The sequence below is a fragment of the Schistocerca americana genome, chromosome 11 (assembly GCF_021461395.2).
Source record: "Schistocerca americana isolate TAMUIC-IGC-003095 chromosome 11, iqSchAmer2.1, whole genome shotgun sequence".
NCBI classification, from domain to species: domain Eukaryota; kingdom Metazoa; phylum Arthropoda; class Insecta; order Orthoptera; family Acrididae; genus Schistocerca; species Schistocerca americana.
Window position 1 is genome coordinate 49875174 of NC_060129.1, and position 19786 is coordinate 49894959.

The 19786-nt window shown below is 40.0% G+C and overlaps 1 protein-coding gene across 1 annotated transcript in view; it reads right to left on the bottom strand.

Annotated features, from left to right (window-relative positions):
- Positions 1 to 3808: 3808 nt before the first annotated feature.
- LOC124554060 (BTB/POZ and MATH domain-containing protein 3-like) overlaps positions 3809 to 19786 on the bottom strand; it is a 74131-nt gene continuing 58153 nt past the window's right edge. Inside the window, exon 4 of the mRNA XM_047128101.1 lies at positions 3809 to 4291. Coding sequence (XP_046984057.1) covers positions 3910 to 4291 — 382 coding nt within the window. The 3' untranslated portion in view covers positions 3809 to 3909. The remainder of the gene's footprint in view (positions 4292 to 19786) is intronic.

The following is a 19786-nucleotide window of genomic DNA, read 5'->3' on the forward strand; positions in this document are numbered from 1 at the left end:
ACACAAAATTTGGATTTAGCATCACACAACACGTAATTATAGAACCGCTGAGAAATTATGTTCCGCTGCTTCGTTACGGGACAACCTCCAGTTGACTGGGCTACATTCAGCGGCAGAGGAGAAAAACAAGACATACACACAACGTTGTATTGTAAGAATCTGGCAAACTAAAGAGGCCTAAAACTAAATTCTAGAATATTTGCAGAGTCATTTAGCGCCATTACTTTGTAGATTTTTCCATTTTTTTCGATGGTAGTGCGCTCAACACCGATTATATTAATTACTTTTCCACTTTACCTCTAAGACATTTTTTGTACAATTATATATCCAGTGCGTCATTTGAATTACATTACAGTTTCGAAATTACGGTTGAACCTTTCTTCACCTGATTGTTCTCTAGTCTACTAGAGATTGTCGCTACCTGTAAGAACTGTTCTATAACTGGAGATACGAGAAAAACAAAGTATTTTTCCTAATATCAGCCTTTACTGTGCAGCTGTAAGTAAACATATACAGGGCTGATAATATTTCGTAATGATTTTCTCATGTAGGGTGTGGGTCGTCCAGCACTGCATTCAGACTCAGTTCTGGAGACATATTGTGCTGGAACAGCTGGAGGTTGTCAACCACAGACGTATCAGTAAAAATACAAAATGTAGAAACTACCCCAAAACCAATAACAACCAGCAAACATTTCAAATATGGAACGATGTAACCAATCATGGTGGCAAGGTGGACGACGTATTTTGGATAATAGCACAGCACTTTAGTTATCAAAGCTACATGCAAAATCAGAAAACATTCTGCGGTTGGCGGATGGTGAGTTGTTTTAAGTATTTTACACGTAGTATGTAAACGAGTCGCACCAGCGAGTGTGCTTACGTGTAGTCGTGAGAACTTAATGAAAGGGTGTGTTGCTGTTGTGGCTTAATGAAACATAATTATACTTGTTCTTTTTCCTCATTTATCAGTCGTTAACTTCAATTCCTCTTTTTTCATTCTTTAACTTTATGAATGTGTTTGCTTACTTGCGTGTTGTGCGCTGCAGAAACACAATTATGAAACGTGATAAGATACCGCCTTGCATTGCATATAGCTAGCTGGTACGATAAATGGAATTTGGTTTTTGACAGTTCTATCATTATCTTAATAGTAAATAGGTTGCACAGGTAAGCCAGTAAGTTCATGCCCACTGTCACATAGTGTAATTGTCAGGATATATCTGAGAAAATACATCATTTCAGACGTTTCAAATGGCTAAATAATTTGAGAAATGTGTTACATTGTGAATTTCCAAAGAGTTTTAACACAAAGTCGGATGTGTAAAATTTTATGTTCATTTGCTCTGTAATTACCGTAAAACTGTTGGTTCAGTGATTGTTTGCAAGGCTAAAGATAAACATTAACAACATTCAGGGCCAACATTTTAAGCTGTGTCATCAAATAGCATTTGTAAGTTTCATTGCAGACGCCATGCTCTCTCGCAGGCGAGTTGTTTGACGTGCTGGCTAGTCTGGATTTCGCATCGTGTAGCGTGTGCTTCACATACATGTGCTTCAAAATTTAATTTTAAAACAATTCTGCTGCCATGCTCTGAGATTAACCTATTTACAAATCAAAATAAATTTTACCAATTTCTGAGATACCAACCAGACATTTACAAACACGAGTTTAAACAGGAACACGTTTCAGACTATTTGGCGTCCGGTTATTGAGCGATATGAGCAGTGAATTCCGGCGTGTTTGACTATGCGAGGAAAGGAGTGGAGTTCTGGGCTGTTTCCCCTCTGCTGTAGCGTGCTGTGCCGTTCCAGTGAGCCGCAGCAGCAGACAACACCAGGTGGAGGGCGTCAGGCGCGTCCCGAACTTTCAGCGAGATGCGTAACATGGCTCTCCGTTACCTCCACAAAGAGCGTTTAATATCACAGCGGAGGCGTGTAAGATTGTGTCTCACATGGAAGTCATAGTTGCACCCAGAGCAACGAAACGTCAGCTTACATGTACCACCTGTGGGGAAGATGCGGCAAAAAGAAGCACTCGAGTTAACTGCGATACTTCCCCATGACGTTTCTCCTCTGTCTCCAGTACAACTGCCGTTTCTAAGAAACTCATTTAAAATGAAAGTGGCAGCTATGGAAAGTTTTAAAAGAAAATATCGGCAACGAGAGGGTCTGTGTGGGTAGCTGCCATGCATCCATTTGCCGAGAATTGGCCAGGATTACAATGGGCGGTTGAACTTGCTAGTAACCTGGACTGCGGGAGCAACACATTGAACTAAGGAGCATTCAGAAGTATTTTGAAATTATTACGTGCAATAAACATACGTAAAGTTTTACTTCAAAGCAGAGAAACATATGTTTCAAGTAGTATTAACAAGAGTCTCACGGAAGAATTAAATCAGCTGAGAAATGTTGGGAGACTATTTACGCAGGAAGTTACGAAGTAGCAGAAAATATTGGAATATCACCTGAAGTGAACGTAATTATTGATGACGGAGAGAAACGACAAGGCAGAAGAAAACGCTTTGTTGATGAAGCAGCAGGGGACGATTTAAACCATAGCTCAAGGAACAGTTTTCAGCTAAATGTTTGCCACGTTATTAGACAGCTGTAGGGAACTTGACTGTACCGCGTGCAGCCACGTGCAACACGGACACATTCCGTTTCCCGTGGAACTACGTAAGCGAAAACGATTCTCCGGTCCAAGAGCTTGTGGGAAACGACGAATCTTCCTACAGTGTAGACGTTAACAACGACGGTCTCGGAGAAGAAGTTTTACTGTTGAAAAGATTCGTGAAGGCAATGTTGTGTCTGGGCATTTCTTCTGCGCCTTGTCAGTACTCTTTGTGAGTGAAGTGTGAGTGACGGCCTCACGGACTGTTCTGCCGTTCGCCTCACAAGCAGAGAGGCGGCTGACAGTTGTGGCAGGAGCCACGGAGTGGCGGGGAGCGGCGAGCTGCGTCAGCTGCGGCCGCAGGGAGTGGAGTGAGGCGACAGCAGCCGAGTTGACAGGCGTGCACTCTCCACTACACTTATTTACTCGATGTACGAGTCAAAGTAAGAGTAATTTTATTACCTGTAGTTCCATGACTTGCGTCACTGTCTCAGCTTTGCCGTTGTGACCGATGAGTGTCGAGACTCGTGTGCGTCGTTGCGAAATTGCTTTCGTGTGCTGAAACTCGGGCTCAGTGTTCTGTCTCGAATACAACTAGAATTACTTTGCTCGTTGCAATCTTTTACGTCAAGTACAGACAACAGTACCAGATAGAGAGGATTTCCTTCACATTTTGTATGCGTGTCATGTTGTGGTCTGATCGTGTTTAGTTAAATGTGGACTGACTGTATGGTTCCAGATGATAGTCGCATTATGTAGTGTGAATACTGCTACTAATATCTCATTGTTATTTAACACAACAGGTACGGTAGAGTAGAATGTTTGCTGAATATGGAGAAGTAAATTGAGTCTGATATCAGGAGCGAAAATTCTGGTGATAGAACTGATGTAGCGTTAATCTCGGTATGTTGCAGATTAGAATAGTCTGATGCAGCACCTTGCAGACTGCTGTGAAATACTTTTCAGCGATCAGATATTATAGAGCAGTTGTGTTTGTTCACAATGAACTTCACTTTTGCCAAGTTTAGTCTGGAAGTGTACTCGTGAGATTTTTCTTGAGAGAAGGATTGTCCATTGTTATATGAATTATTTTACTTTTATCTGGCGTTGTCTCAGTTTTGCTACAGCATTGCTTAGAGTATTTGTGTGCTGTATGTTACTCGAGGAGGGCTGAAATTAGTGAGTCACAATAGGATTGAGTTTTTTCGATCTTTATTTAAAAAATTATGAATATTGCTCTCGTACAAATTGTTTCAGTTCCTGTTTCTTTGCACAGAGTTCGCTGGACGGGCTGCCTCATGACAGCATCCCCACCAGCCGCCTCCGGTTGCACCGCCTGGCGATGTCCAGCGCTGTCTCCCCACCACGAGTTGTGGCCCCCCTGCCGGCCCCCGCGTCGAGCAGCGCAGCCGCCACTTCTGCGTGGCCACTGAGTGCCGCGTAATGCAGCGGCGTCCACCCGTCATCATCCCTGGCGTCCACCGCCGCCCCCGCCCCCACCAGCAGCCTCGCCGCCTCGACGCCTCCCCTGCGCGCTGCCCAGTGCAGGGCGGTCTGCCCACCGCCGCCCCTCGCCGCCACGTGGGCCCCTGCGGCGATCAGCGCCCTCAGCTCCCCCACTGCCCCCTGCTGAGCTGCCTGGACGAGCCTCCTGCCCCTCTCCTCTGCAGAGGGGCTCCTGCACAAAACACACAAACTGCCACTCTCTGCTGCAAACACACAGCACACAGAATGAGGAAAACACCCACACGAGGAAACAACTGTTGCGAATACAAATCTGTCCTGAAACAAACCTACCGTATTCCCCCTCCCACAGTACAAAACAGTGCACAATTGTGTGTATGTATTAAATTGCAGTACATCTGTTCTATCCCCCTCATAAGAAAATCTTCATTCATCGTCCATTACAAATAGCATTATACAACCTCTGAAAGAATTACATTGTCACATTTTGTCACACTCATTCCTGCAAGTCAGCTCCTTTGCTCTCGGCACGCAACACCTAACCAGTCGCTCACCTCCACTACAAAACAGGCTTCTTGCAGCTGATACTGGTCTCTGTCTGCAGCTTCACTGCCAGACGTCACACACAAGAAGAATCCCATCTCCTGGTTTTCAAACAGACACTTTCCTGCTATGCAGGCAAAAAAATTTCACTGCAGTTACCGGCAGTTTTCTTCATTCAGCCTCACCAAACACTGAAACTTTCTGACACATAGACAACAATTTATTCAAAACATGATAGAGATAAACACCAACTTGGCAACACCACCCTCATAAAAAAACTGTGTGTGTGTGTGTGTGTGTGACATTTTATGGCCTCATAGCATACGCACATGTATTTAACATGTGCTATCATGCTCAAAATCATCTGAACGATCTCAGTTGTCGTCCATCTTAATGTTTTTGCGGCGTAAGGACTGTTCCATAAAGTTTCTGGCGTGCAGCGGCATAAATTCAGTGGTTCGGTCCTCGGGTTTAAAAGAACAGACCAACTTTACGGAACGATCTGAATTGTGTTTCGCCTGATTTGTAATCAGTCCTCGTAACATTGTCCCTCTGCTCTGTTTTCGGTACAGTCTTTGCCTGTACAAAATGTTCACTGCATGAGGCCACAAGAGACAACTGCTCTGTGCGACCATCAGTTTACATGCAAACTGACACTTCGATAATGCAAATACCAGAAAACATGTTATTGGACATTACACAGCCATTACGCTTGCATATTCAAACTTATTGTAATAAATGAAACCTCAGAAAGCAGCATCCTCCTTTAAATGACACGACGAAAGTTCTCTCACTGCGCTATTATCCGGGAATGCAATCTAACAAGTAAAGAAGGAATATGTCAAGTATGGTTTCAGTCACAAGTAACGAAGAGTGTGCAAGTTCAAACTCGAAATGATTTGCCATAACGTTTTGTGTTTCCCGCATATTCGAACGCAGCACTTGATCGGATGGTTAACTAAGCACAATGAAACGTCAGAAATCGTCATTTTTAACCAGCAATGAGATGACAAACTGAAACCAGGAGACAAAAGTGTTTTGTGTAATTGGCATTCGAAACCAACACCTATCCACACTGACTTCTAGTCACGCATAGACGTTGAGCAGCGAAATGTGGACATGTCATAATATTTAGTGAGGGTTGGAACGTGTATCGGAAAGACAGATTAGACACCGTAGGAGGTGGTGTCTTCATTGCAGTTGACCGTTGTGTCTACTGAGGTCGAAGTAGAGTGTGATTGTGATGTTATCTGGACACGTTTAACAGGGCTATGGGAAATAATAGTGGGGTGTTATTACCGGCCACCAGGTTCCACCGTGACAGTTCTAGAATCATTCAAAGGGAGTCAACATTCTGTATTGCAGAAGTACCCAGATCATGCTATATTAGTCGAGACGACTTCAACCTACCTAGTATAGACTGGGATCTCTATGGATTCATTACAGGTCACACGACAGACAAGCCGTCGTGTGAATTACTTTTGAACACATTATCCGAAAACTGTGTTCAGCAGCTAAATCGACAGCCAACGCGTAATGGAAATATTTTAGATCTGGTAGCCACGAACAGACCAGACCTCATCGACGGTGTCGGTGTTGAGACAGGGATTAGTGATCATGATGTTGTCATTGCGACTATGGTTACGAAAGTTAAAAAGTCGGTCAAGAAGGCTAGCAGAGTATTCTTACTAGAAAGAGCAGATAAGCAGTTGTTAGCATCCCACTTCGTAAATAAACCGACTTCATTGACTTCCGGTACGATGGATGTGGAAGTATTATGGGCAAATTTTAAACACACTGTAAATCATGCATTGGACAAGTATGTGCCGAAAATGTTGGTTACGGACGGAAAAGACCCACCGAGGTTTAACAGCGCAATTTGGAGAATGCTCAGGAAGCAAAGGCAGTTACACTCGCGGTACAAGAAAGATCGGGAGAATGAGGACAGGCAAAAGTTAGTAGAGATTCGTGCTGCTGTAAAAAGGTTGGTGCGCGAAGCATTCAACCACTACCACTGTCATACCTTAGTAAAAGATCTAGCTAAAAACCCAAGGAAATTCTGGTCTTACGTAAAATCGGTAAGCGTGTCGAAGGCTTCCATCCAGTTACTCACTGATCAGTCTGGCCTGACAACCGAAGACAGCAAAACGAAAGCTGAAATTTTAAATTTAGCATTTGAGAAATCTTTCACGCAAGAGGATCGTACAAACATACCGCCGTTTGAATCTCGTACAGATTCCCGTATGGAGGACATAGTGATAGACATCCCTGGGGTTGTGAAGCAGCTGAATGGGTTGAAGATAAATAAATTGCCAGGTCCTGATGGGATTCCAATTAGGTTTTACAGAGAGGACTCTACTGCACTGGCTCCTTACTTAGTTTGCATTTATCGCAAATCTCTTGCCCAACGTAAAGTGCCGAGCGATTGCAAAAAAAGCGCAGGTGTCGCCTGTATATAAGAAGGGTAGAAGGACAGATCCTCAAAATTGCAGACCAATATCCTTAACGTCGGTTTATTGCAAGATTCTTGAATATATTCTCAGTTCGAATATAATGAATTTCCTAGAGACAGAGAAGTTGCTGTCCATGAATCAGCACTGCTCCTGAAAAACGCAACTTGCGCTTTTTTCACATGAAATCTTGCGAACCATGGATGAAGGGTATCACACGGATGCCATATTCCTTGACTTTGGGAAAGCGTTTGACTCGGTGCCCCACTGCAGACTCCTAACTAAGGTATGAGGATATGGGATTGGTTCCCAAGTATTTGAGTAGCTCGAAGACTTCTTAAATAATAGAACCCAGTACATTGCCCTCGATGGTGAGTGTTCATCGGAGGTGAAGGTATCATCTGGAGTGCCCCAGGGAAATGTGGTAGGTCCGCTGTTGTTTTCTGTCTACATAAATGATCTTTTGGATAGGGTTGATAGCAATGTGCGGCTGTTTGCTGATGATGCTGTGGTGTACGGGAAAGTGTCGTCGTTGAGTGACTGTAGGAGGATACAAGAGGACTTGGACAGGATTCGTGACTGGTGCAAAGAATGCCAGCTAACTCGAAATATAGATAAATGTAAATTAATACAGATGAATAGGAAAAAGAATCCTGTAATGTTTGAATACTCCATTAGTAGCGTAGCGCTTGACACAGTCAGGTTGATTAAATATTTGGGCGTAACATTGCAGAGCGATATGAAGTGGGACAAGCACGTAATGGTAGGTGTGCGGATGGTCATCTTTGGTTGATTGGTAGAAATTTGGGAAGATGTGGTTCGTCTGTAAAGGAGACCACTTATAGAACGCTGGTGCGACCTATTCTTGAGTACTGCTCCAGCATTTGGGATCCCTATCAGGTCGGATTGAGGGAGGACATAGAAGCAATTCAGAGGCACGCTGCTAGATTTGTTACTGATAGGTTTGATCATCACGCGAGTGTTACTGAAATGTTTCAGGAACTCGGGTGGGAGTCTCTAGAGGAAAGGGGGCATTCTTTTCGTGAATCGCTACTGAGGAAATTTAGAGAACCAGCATTTGAGGCTGACTACAGTACAATTTTACTGCCGCCAACTTATATTTCGAGGAAAGACCACAAAGATAAGATAAGAGTGATTAGGGATCGTACAGAGGCATATAGGCAGTCATTTTTCCCTCGTTCTGTTTGGGAGTGGAACAGGGAGAGAAGATGCTAGTTGTGGTACGAGATACCCTCCGCCACGCACCGTATGGTGGATGGCGGAGTATGTATGTAGATGTAGATCTATGTTATCAGTTGTTTAAAAATGACTGGGTACTGCAATTCTTTTTTGTAGCCACTGGTGAAAACTCAGTGTTTGCTGTGTCACCGAATAATAGGCAGCCAACGTAAGTTTTCAATTGAAAGACACTACAATACATATCACAAAGACGAGTGTAGTGTACTCAACAGTGAAGAACGGCAAGCAAAATTAAATGTCCTTAAGAAAATGGATGAGACACATCAACTCGATTTTACAGTACGTCAGAGTAACTGATACTTCTTAGTTTCTTGTGTTACATTTATGTCTATTTTACTGTATGCTGTACAATGTACTCTTTTCAATTTTCCAGAATGACAACCACACTAAATCTTCACTGCAAGCAAGTTTTAAAATCGCATGAAGAATTGCACAATCTGGGAAACCCTTTTACGAAGGGGAGTTTGTGAAAGGGTGTCTCAATGATGCAGCAGAACTTGTGTGTCCCACGAACGTCAGCAGGGTTCAAGAAATCAGTCTATCCAAACGAACAGTGACAAAGACGTATCAGTGCTATGGCCGGAAATGTGCACAGGCAGCTAATAAATAAGCCAAAGAATCTGTTGCTTTCTCTGTTATACTCGATGAAGCAACAGATCTTACAGATACAGCCCAAGTTTTGATATACATACTAGCTGTCGATAACGCACTTTGTGTAACAGAGGACGTTTTGGACTCAGTACCTTTGAAAGGGACTACTACAGGTGCGGACTTACTTCAAGCTGTCGAGCAAGCGATTGATGGTGTCGGTATGGATTGGAATCTGTTAGTCTCAGTGACCACAGATGGAGCCAAAAGCTAGGGCGCACAAATGGGACGTATGGAATTCACTGCATTCTGCATCGAGAGGCGCTTTGTGCAAAATCAGTAACCTTAGCAAACGTCATGCAAATTATTGTGCATACTGTAAACTACCTGAAGACACATGGGCATAAGCATCACCAGTTTCGGCAGTTCTTGGAGGAATTAGGAGCGGAGTACGGCGACATAGCTTACTATACTGAAGTACGCTGGATCAGTTGAGGTAAAATGCTGAAAATATTTTTTGATTTACGTTTGGTCATAGTAACATTCTTACATGAGAAGGGAAAAAGTGAACCTATGTTGAAAGACCCTTGTTGGATATCAGACCTTGCATTTCTTGTGGACATTACGTCTCACATGAACAGCCTGAACATCAGATAGCAAGGTGAAAATAATTTAATTTCTGACATGTTGGAAAAAGCAAATGCCTTAGAAAGGAAGCTTGCGCTTTGGGAGGGCCAGCTAATGACAGAAAACACTGCACATTTCCCGACTCTTGGACTGGTCCATGGAAGTGCTAGATTTCAAGAATACGTATCAATAATTGTAAAAATTAAGGAACAATTTCGAGCACAATTTGCAGATGATACGAGTTTGTCTCCTGCCATTCGCCTCTTTGCTCAACCGTTCTTGTCATCAGTTGAAGATGCTTCGAATGTTCTACAGATCGAACTGATCGACCTACAGTGCAATACAAGACTGAAGGATAAGTTCTTTGCAGTGGGAAGTTCAAAAGAATTCTACAAAAATTTTTCACAACAAGAATTTCCACGCCTGCACAAAGATGCTGTGATACTTATGTCCATGTTTGGGTTGACATATGTTTGTGAAAGGTTTTTCTGGGTGATGAAAATGAATAAATCAAGGCTTCTGTCAAGCATAAGTGATGAAAATCTACACAACTGCTTGCGTTCGTCAATGAGCTGATATTTTATGCCCAATATTAACTATATCATTCCTCATAACCAGTGATAAACGTGTTTGGATTTATTCCTTTCATAATTAAAAATTATTGTTTACTAACTGTGCATTATTGCATCATTCTGCTCATGGTACATTATTATCAGGAAAATTGCTCATTAAACCGATTGTTCCAATGTATACTTACATTTAGGGTTTTTTTTTAATGTGTAAAGGGCTACGCTCAGCTGCAGTCGATAAACAATAACCTTCATCTAATTGTCTGTTATTATGCAGATTTTAGACGGAACTGATAATAGTATTGAAATAGCAGGTGATCAAGAGGTCTGCAGTTATCATTCTGTTCAGAGGTCAGTGAGACAGAAATTATGTGGGTGTAACAGAGGGCACCAAGAATTAGTTATAGGAAACCTTGCATTAGTTTAATGTTATTTGAAATCATGAATAAGGTTCGCTGTAAGTCGCTAATTGCTCTCTTTCTTAAGTACTAGATCAAAACATTACGCGTATTTGCGTGCCGTCAGTCAAGCTGCCTTCATAAAAATGCACGGCTGTTAACTGTATTACTTGTCTTACTAGGTTAAACTGGTAACGTAAAAGTAGACGTCTCAATGAGTAGACTGTGACAGTATTTTAAATGTTTTAATACGCAAAATACCTTCCCATGGTTGGCTTGCAAGCTGTGGAAAGAGCACTAGAATGTGCTGGTACAGAGCACCCCAGCAAGTGCACAAAGCGACATCTGTGCATAGAAACATGCAGTACATGAACGCTGGTGGCTGCGGCATGCACGCTGTGACCCGGAAGTTGCACATGTGCAGGAGCACCGCACGGGCGTAGAATTTCTGGCCGGCCCTGAGAAAGCGAAATCTATTACTATCTTAGAAAGCAACAGTAGATCATTTTCGGCTAACCCGGACTGGCTCAAAATTTTGGATACTGTATTGCTACTCTGGATCATGGTCCTTTCTTTGTGGAACCGTATTCGGTACCTTTTTCTAAAAAACAGGCCGTACAGAATGAAACAGATAAGATTATGGAATGAGGAGTGATGGAACACAGTAACAGCGAATATATCAGTCCACTTATCATTGTAAACAAGGATGGAGGAGTACATGTTGCCATTGATGCACAAACTCTGAACAAAGTAAAAACAGAGGAGGACAGGCCTGAAAATCTGGACAAAATGTTGCAAAAATTTCATAATGAGGTGTTTAACCAGCTTCAACATGACTACTGGGTACTGGCAAATCCCATTAGGTCTAGAATCGCATGAATATAAAGCAATCCTGTTTACCGGGAAATGTTATCGATACAAAGTAGTTCCATTTGGACTGAATGCCTCTCTGGCCGTGTTTATTAGAGCTCTGGACTTTGTGTTAGGAGAGGAGTTAAGTTTCAGGTTAACTATTTATGTAGATGATTTATTTATCTCCAATGAAAACTGGCAAAAAAAGCTCCAAACTGTTGCTCTTCAAGCAGGAGGCATCACTTTAAAATTATAGAAATGTGAACTTGTAAAATTAGAAATTAAATTCTTGAGCCATATAATTACTACTACCGGCATTAATAAGGACCTGGAGAAAGCTACGTGCCTTAGAAAAATTTCCCCCACCAAAAAATAGGAAACAGTTGTAAGCCTTTTTAGGTTGGTGTGGATTTTACACAATATTTGTTAAGGGGAAACCCTTCAACAATCCACACTTGAACAATCTATAAAAAGATTTAGTGCTTTTGTTTGGACAGATGAGAGTCGGCAGGATTGTGAATCTTTAAAGATTAAACTTTGACATTATAATGTTTTACATCACCCAGTACTGTCAGAGACTTTCAATATGAATATTGACAATAGCACCTATGGGATTGGTATTGAAATTTTCCAGGAGATAAATAGTACAGGAAATTTAGCACATAGAACTATAGCTTTTGCCAGCAAGGCATTGACAGGAAACAAAAGGAACCATACCATATCAGAGGAGGTAGCCTTGGCCATATTATGGGACCTAAAGAAATTTATAGATTGGTGGGGTTTTACGATCATCACACATTGACCACAAAGCTCAAACATTCCTTAAAGGTTGTTGCCTTCTAAATGGCAGGCTCACCCAATGGGCTTTATATCTGCGACAATTTAATTATGAAATCTGCTATGTAAAGGGTAGAAAAAATTATGTGGCAATGAATTGTCCCAATGGTACTGATGAAGTACCCAAGGAATGCAATGGAGATGGAACTTTCCAAATTAATTACATGAAGAAGATCAGGAAAAAATGAATTTGAACAGATTTGCAAAACCATGCGATATCATCAAAATGAGCAACCAAATTGGAAATCTGTATAAGTAAATTTTGATTTTTAAAAGTATCTTGTATAAGAGGAAAGGCTTCATTACTGAAGAATGGATGGTGTGTTGGCCTACCCAATTTGATACAGATGTCAGATTATTTTCACTAGCATTGGGCCAAAGGACTGTCTAGATAAATTGGCTAGTGTTATAGTGATTGCCAATAGTACGAGTCGAAAGGTAACTGAACGTATTAGGTCTTGTGACATCTGCCAGATAGCTAAGGTAACCAATAGAACTAATCAAGGCCCAATGCAGAACACGTTACCTAAAGATACCATGGATTTACTGTCTGTGGACCTGTATGGACCCCTCCCCACAACTTCTGGTAATTGTATATGTATTTTAGTGATTTCGGAAGTATTTTCTAAATTTATAAAATTGTATCTCCTGAAAAAGGTGACAGCAATGTCAGCATTTGATAGGATGATTCAGTATTTGAGAACCATTGGAAAACCCAGTGCAGTACTGCCCAATAATGGTCCCAATTTAATTTCAAAACCTGGAAAGATGGAATGGAGCAGAATGGTGTAGAAACTAAATATATCAATGAAGACCTTGCCTCATGGGTTTACTGAGTTCACACCTGGGGAAATTCTGCTCAGTACCAAGAGCAAATGTTTAAATGAGGAAAAACTAGAGTTCCCACCGTTTACAGATTTGGGATTAGCCCAGAAGAAAGAATTGGCAAAAGAAAAAACAAAGCCGAAACAAGATCTAAAACGCACAATAGCAACCTGAAGTTTGCCATGTTCAAAATTGGAGACTATGTTCTTCTGAAGACCCATGAATAATCAAGTGAACTTAAGGGGCTCCAGAACGCCCTATACTTGCAATGTTAAAATAACGCTTATAAATTACATCTTTCCTCACAAAGTATTTGAAGTAGGAAGTTGAACTTTTTACAGATTATTTATTGGAATATGGGCTACAACTTAACACAGGGATTTTACAAAATTTTAGTTCAGTTATTAAAGATGATTTTTCTTCAATTGTAATGAAAATTCACAACATTTTTTTGCAATTTTTTATTTGTATATTCAAAAATATACAGTTTTTTTGGAAAAAGGCTGTGTTAAATTATGCAGAAGGTACTGTGTAACATTTACTGAAAGTTTGAAACAAATATGTTTGGAAGATCCTTAGAAAACATGTAATTAGTATGAGAAAATAAAAGTTTTGGGAATCGAGCGACAAAGATTGGATTAACTTTTTAGTGCATTCCAGGTCCATAGGATGGATTATCTTCATCCTCTGCAAACTCCTCCTCCAGCTTCCTCTTGTTCCTCCTCCTGTTTACTCTTGCTTGTATTTCTAGACTCTTTACAGCCCTCTCTGCAGCCCGAAGGCGTTCCTTGTCTAAAGCAAGCATCGCTCATACCATGTTAGAACCTATCTTCATTCCCATATTTCTAAATACCTTGCACCTTACAATGTTGCCATCATTGAAAATTGCAACAGCATCATACACACCAAAGTGAAGTGTTTCTATTCCAACAAATACAGTCTTGGGGATTCTCGACCATATAACACTATTTACACTTTCATTGGGGTTTTGAGTTTTTCCGTGAATACACTTTTTCAACAGTTCAGGTGCTGCTAAGTCTCTGAAAATAGGTTTTATCACCTCCATTATAGCATGAGGCAGACTATGCTTACAAGTGTACACTTCACCAGTTAGCAATCCTCTGTTATACAGTATTTACACCAACTGTCAAGCTATGTTGGGGATTTTCATCGGTTGAAGAAGTATGAAAAAAAAAGAGCCCAAACAGCCTTCTTCATTTCGTCGACACTGTATTTTGCCTAATAGCCATTCCATAATAGTTCTGTATTTTGTCAATTACACTGTCAGTTAACCTTCCCTTCCCATCCAACCCTTTACCATCACTGAGTTTTTGTTTTTTGTACAAAGGTTTCAGTCGCCGAAGTCTTGTTCCCATTCACTTCTGTACGTGTCCAATACACTCAAATTTCTGCACTACAACATCATCACCATAGGGCTTCAGTCCTTGAACATGTTTGAAACTTTTAGAATCACCGTCACCAAGGTAATTAACATATCACACTTTATCACACGCCTCAGAACGCTGGAATATACTGGCAACACCAGCCACTTCCATTCCTCCACTACTGCCACTATAGTTAGCTTTGCAATTATTTTCATGTGTACCTTTATATTTTTGTGGACATCTACAATACTTTGATATTACTGCTACATCTAAAACTTTCCCTGTATACATACTGGTGGCAGATACTACACCATGAAGAGATGTGTGTCCCCGTTTATGCCAGGTACCATCGAACGCTGCAGTCAAATCTCTGTTACCATTATTTTCCATTACTGCCTCTTCCACAGCGTTCTTCATAGATTCTATACAGACATCTTCTACTTTAGACCCTATTAATTTATTATAGGTCGTAAACTTGGTTGGGGGATTTGGAAGATTCATGATGCCACAGAAAATTGCACCTGCAGTAGCACCCTTACCAACTGAACGCAAGGAATAAACAAATCTAATGTGTTCGTAGATTTTGCTACCATTTTCTTCAGTTGCAGTTACTGCAACACTGTTCCAAAAGCTGGTCATGTATGAACACCTATCACATTTCAGTTGTATTTCACTAGCAAGTCGTACGTGCTTTATTATGGAGTCCAGACCAACTTCACTACAATGAATACATCTTACACAGTTTGAAAAAATTCCTTTGAGAACCGACATATCAAATATTTCATTCACATCCGATTCGCCCATAAAACATTCATAGTTTTCACTCATTGAACCAAGCTTCTTCTGTGAAGTATTTTCTTTCCCACTTTGACTGCTATGGGCAGGTGTACTTGAGAGGTTAGGTTCACTCACTTGGTTATCGTCTTTATTGTTTGCAGTAATAACACATACCTTTGGCTTTCCAACATTTCTCCTTCTCTTAAAAGCCTTCAGAGGATTTCTAATAACTTTACTTTTACTCATTATTATTCGTCAACAAAACAGAGACTCAAGAAACAGAATTAATTACGAATACTTTCGAGATAACGACAGAGTAAATAAATATGAAACAATCGACAATCACACCAGCGATATATATTGAACCAGCACAGGTTAGCCACAACACATACTTTATCTCACATCACTAAAATGTACCTGATGAACACGGACTTTAATAATAACACCATTTGACAGCAGTTTAACAGCGCCACAGTGGGTCACGCCCATGTAGAACACATTTCAAAAAAAATTTAAAAATAGTTGTAGTCTTCGGAATTGAATAAATTATATATCTATTAAAAGGTAATAGTCTGCAGATTCAGAAAACGAAAAAAGTAAAAATTGAACTTTTCATGATTTTGAGCCTTTCCGGAGCCCCTTAACCACGAAATTTCTAAATTTATGTATATATAATGGGCCATTCACAGTACAAGACACACCTCACAACAATGCCTACTATTTAATCTACCCAGAGTCGAAGAAGCTCCTTGATGTCCATAATGTAGTGGATCTCAAACTGTATGTACCTAGGAATGAAGAAATCATACCAGACTAAAAATGTATATTATGCTGTAGATGAAATAATGTATCTATCTTATGAAGCTACCATACTGTATTTAACTGTAATTTATGTTCTTATAAAAATGTTGTTACCTATGCAAAATTGCTATTACTATCTTAGAAGTTTCAGATTCTAAAACCTGTTGTAAAATATGTGAAACCCTGTACTGAAAGGGCTACAAGCAAATGTTGTTAAATTGAAAAGAAATGTGGAATGCCTTAAATACAGAATGGGCAGCATAGAAGACTTTCCAAAGTGGGGAAAAAAACTATGTCTGTAATAGACTGCCAAAACCCAAAATGGGCAGCCAATTGATTAATGTGATATGTAATTTGTTAATGTTGTCAAACGCAGTGCAAGATGCCATTGCAGGTAGCAAAATTATTTTATTTTCATATCTGTTAGTGTTGTATATGTTTTGCTACAGTTTTCAAAGAGGGACTGTGTTTCAAATAAAGGCAGTAAGAAAAGAATAGTAGGTTCAGTTTAAATATGTTTGTTTATGTAAATATCAAAGAATGAACTACTATTATTAGAATCAGCATTGATAGTTTCCTCCTTTGTAAATTCAAAATCATGCTATAGGATGTGTTGCATGTACAATGTCAAATTGCTTGCGATATTTGTAGGGGGTATACTTTTATGTGTATACCTACATTTCTTGAATGCTTACAAAATGCTACTCAATATTCTTGGCAATACATATAAATTTTGCTTACTACTCAACTTACTGTTTCACAAAATGAGTCAGTTATGACAGGTGTACATAATTCAATAATGTTGCTTATGTCTTGTTTTGGTAATGAAGTGTATGAGCGTATAGTGTTTTAATGTGTTTTGTAATGTATTCTTTTCATGCTCAACTCTGCATTAAGTGATTACTATTTTTGACTGCTTGGTACCTTTAAGGTGTTATTGATGTTTGCCTAGCAAGAATCTTCAGTGAACCATGGGGCATATGTAACATCCATTTTTGACCTACTTTGTATTGATATTTCTATTTGTAGAGTTGCTTATGTAGAGTGCTGTATCTGACATATGTAGAGTGTTTTATCTGTCGTGGAAATTCTTTGATAATGTATACATATTTCAGTTATGTGAACTTTTGGAACAAAGTTTAAATTAAGCTTGTTAATGTAAATAACTACTGGAATGATTATTATATAATGTACTGTAAATTACTTGGTCCATAGTCAGGGAATGCAGGGTTGAATGTAAAAAATGTGGGGAATCCCTGCAGCTACAGAAGTAGCCTGGCGGAATGGAAAAGGTGTCGTTCACGCAAGCGGCAACTCGTCCCTTGCGACGGCTAAGGAGTCTCGCCTGAACACTGCTGTGGTTAATATCTCGCTAGCAGTAGCGGAACATTGTGGCTCATGTTCTTGCAGTTTTGAGGCAGAGGAGCCAAAAGCGTTATTTACGGACCTCAGATGCTGCATTTGGTGATACCATTATCATGGCATGGTTTTCGGCCCTGCAAAAATGTAATTCAGAAGATCTATAGCAGGGCGAGGCCAACAGTACTGCCACGACTACATCGCTGCCATGTTAACAGCCACTGCGAATCACGCCACCAGTGCCACCAGTCTTCCACCAAATTGTTTATATTTGGCACTGTAAATGAACTAGGTATTTGTGAAATTTGGTTGATTTTAATAACAATCGTGCTGTTGCTAAAAGCTCTATATTACACCTGTGATTATCCCAAATCACAAACCTTGAGAATCCTATCCTAGTGAATTTAATTCCGAGTGCGCTAATTTATTATGAAAAGACTATTAAGCAGCCGTAAAAATAGTTGTGATTGCTTTCCAATGTGTGGAGTTATTGTGTTTCAAGTTGAGTTTAATAATTTGAGAAATACACCACTTCCAGTGCATTTTTAAAACGATCTGCATTACTTTTCTTAAATTCTTTGTCTTACTTAAAAGCTGTCCAAAAATAGTAAAGTTGTTAGTTAAAAGAATAATAATACTGATTAGAAGTGAAAAAGATTATTAATTGTTGCATTTATGCACTTTGATCAGAATTACAAAGTTTTATTACTGTTCATTCCATGAGAAGGTGTTTGAACTTGAATTTAATGGTGTTGGCATTTGCCCAGCCAACTATATTTTGAGAAGGTTAAAAGACTAGTTTTCAAAGCACAGTTGTTATTTGAAGAGTTATAGTTTGTTGTGCTTCACTTAATGAATAATTATTGATGAGAATACTCACCATTTTCCATACACACTTGTGAAGATTTGTTAATGAGCATGGCTGTTCAAACCATGAAACTTTGTGGCCCTCATGTACTAAACTAGTTAGTTAATGAAGCAAAGCAAAGGTCCCTCCACAGCCAATGTAGTTAGATTTGCATTCTGTTTAATTGCCTCAAACTGGGCTCAATAAAGAAATATTTACTGCATTAGCTACTTTAATGCAAGCTGGGTAACGTAAAGGTATAGAGACCGTGTACCAGCAGTGATGTTATATGGTATGATAATAATAGACCTCCTGATTTAAATCAATCACTTCATGCTCTGCCCTGTTCAGTATTGCTATTAGTATCGTGTGTTGGTGACGGGTTCTATTAACTGCTGCATCTAGTTCATTCAAGGCAGGGCTTAATTTTTAAACTTTTAGGTGCCATAAGGCGCCCCCTTCTACCACTCCCCCCACTGGCCACGGAGAGAGACTTGTGATACGACTTACAATGAGAAATTCTTTCTTAAATACAGTTCTGAAATTCAGGTTTTTAAACCATAATATCTTATAATCAAAAACATAACACCACAAGGTTCCACCATCTGCCGTACCAGTGTCACTTTGCTCCATAGTTCTGCTTCACACGTATTGGCACCAAGTCATACTCACGACTTCACGTTTTCAAATGCTGCCAGCCACAACGTTCAAACAGTTTTTTTGTAGCTGCTCTATGAACGTGTGTTCAGTATTTATCAACAAGGCATTTAGCAGTTAATGACTAAGAAATTCCTGCTCCATCGGGTCTAGTACAATTTTGATTTCCCACATCTTCACGCAACGTTAATTCTGTGAGCAGTTTGTACCATAGCAGCTGATCGTTGCGTCATGCCCAAGTTGGTAACAATGCAAGATAAAGTTAAAACATTCCCCCCTCCCCCTTCCTCACCCTGAGGCTGCCGTAATCTTCCTCCTCTCCTCCCCACATCATGTTACACTGCCATGGGGAAAGACTATATGTAATGTTCTTCAGTCTGATTTTGTCATTTGAAACTTTCATGATAGTGAGTGAAAAAGAAATCACAAGTTTTATTTATACAGGTAATAAATAAATTCCCTTCTGAATGTAAAATGTAGCTAATAGATTAAAAAATATCTATGACTTAACTTTTGCACTTGTAAAATAATTAAGTAGTTCCTATGTTACTAGCCAAAGAGAAAGGTCTTTACCATTTAATTAACATGACACTCAACATGTAAAAATTGAACTGAAAAACCACTATTGTTCCCAGAATGAGATTGACACTCTGCAGCAGAGTGTGCGCTGATATCAAACTTCCTGGCAGATTAAAACTGTGTGCCGGACTGAGACTCAAACTCGGGACCTTTGCCTTTCGTGGGCAAGTGTTCTTTATGTTATAATAATCAGGAAATCATAAACTCGTCATAGAGATTACAGATTTGTTCTTTTCCATAAGCCCTTAGTGTCTTAACTGAGAAACATATTTCATGAGTAGCCGCTGCAAACTGAATATTTATTTATTTAACCACAAACAATCAAAAGGGACCTGTTATTATAAATGTTAACACA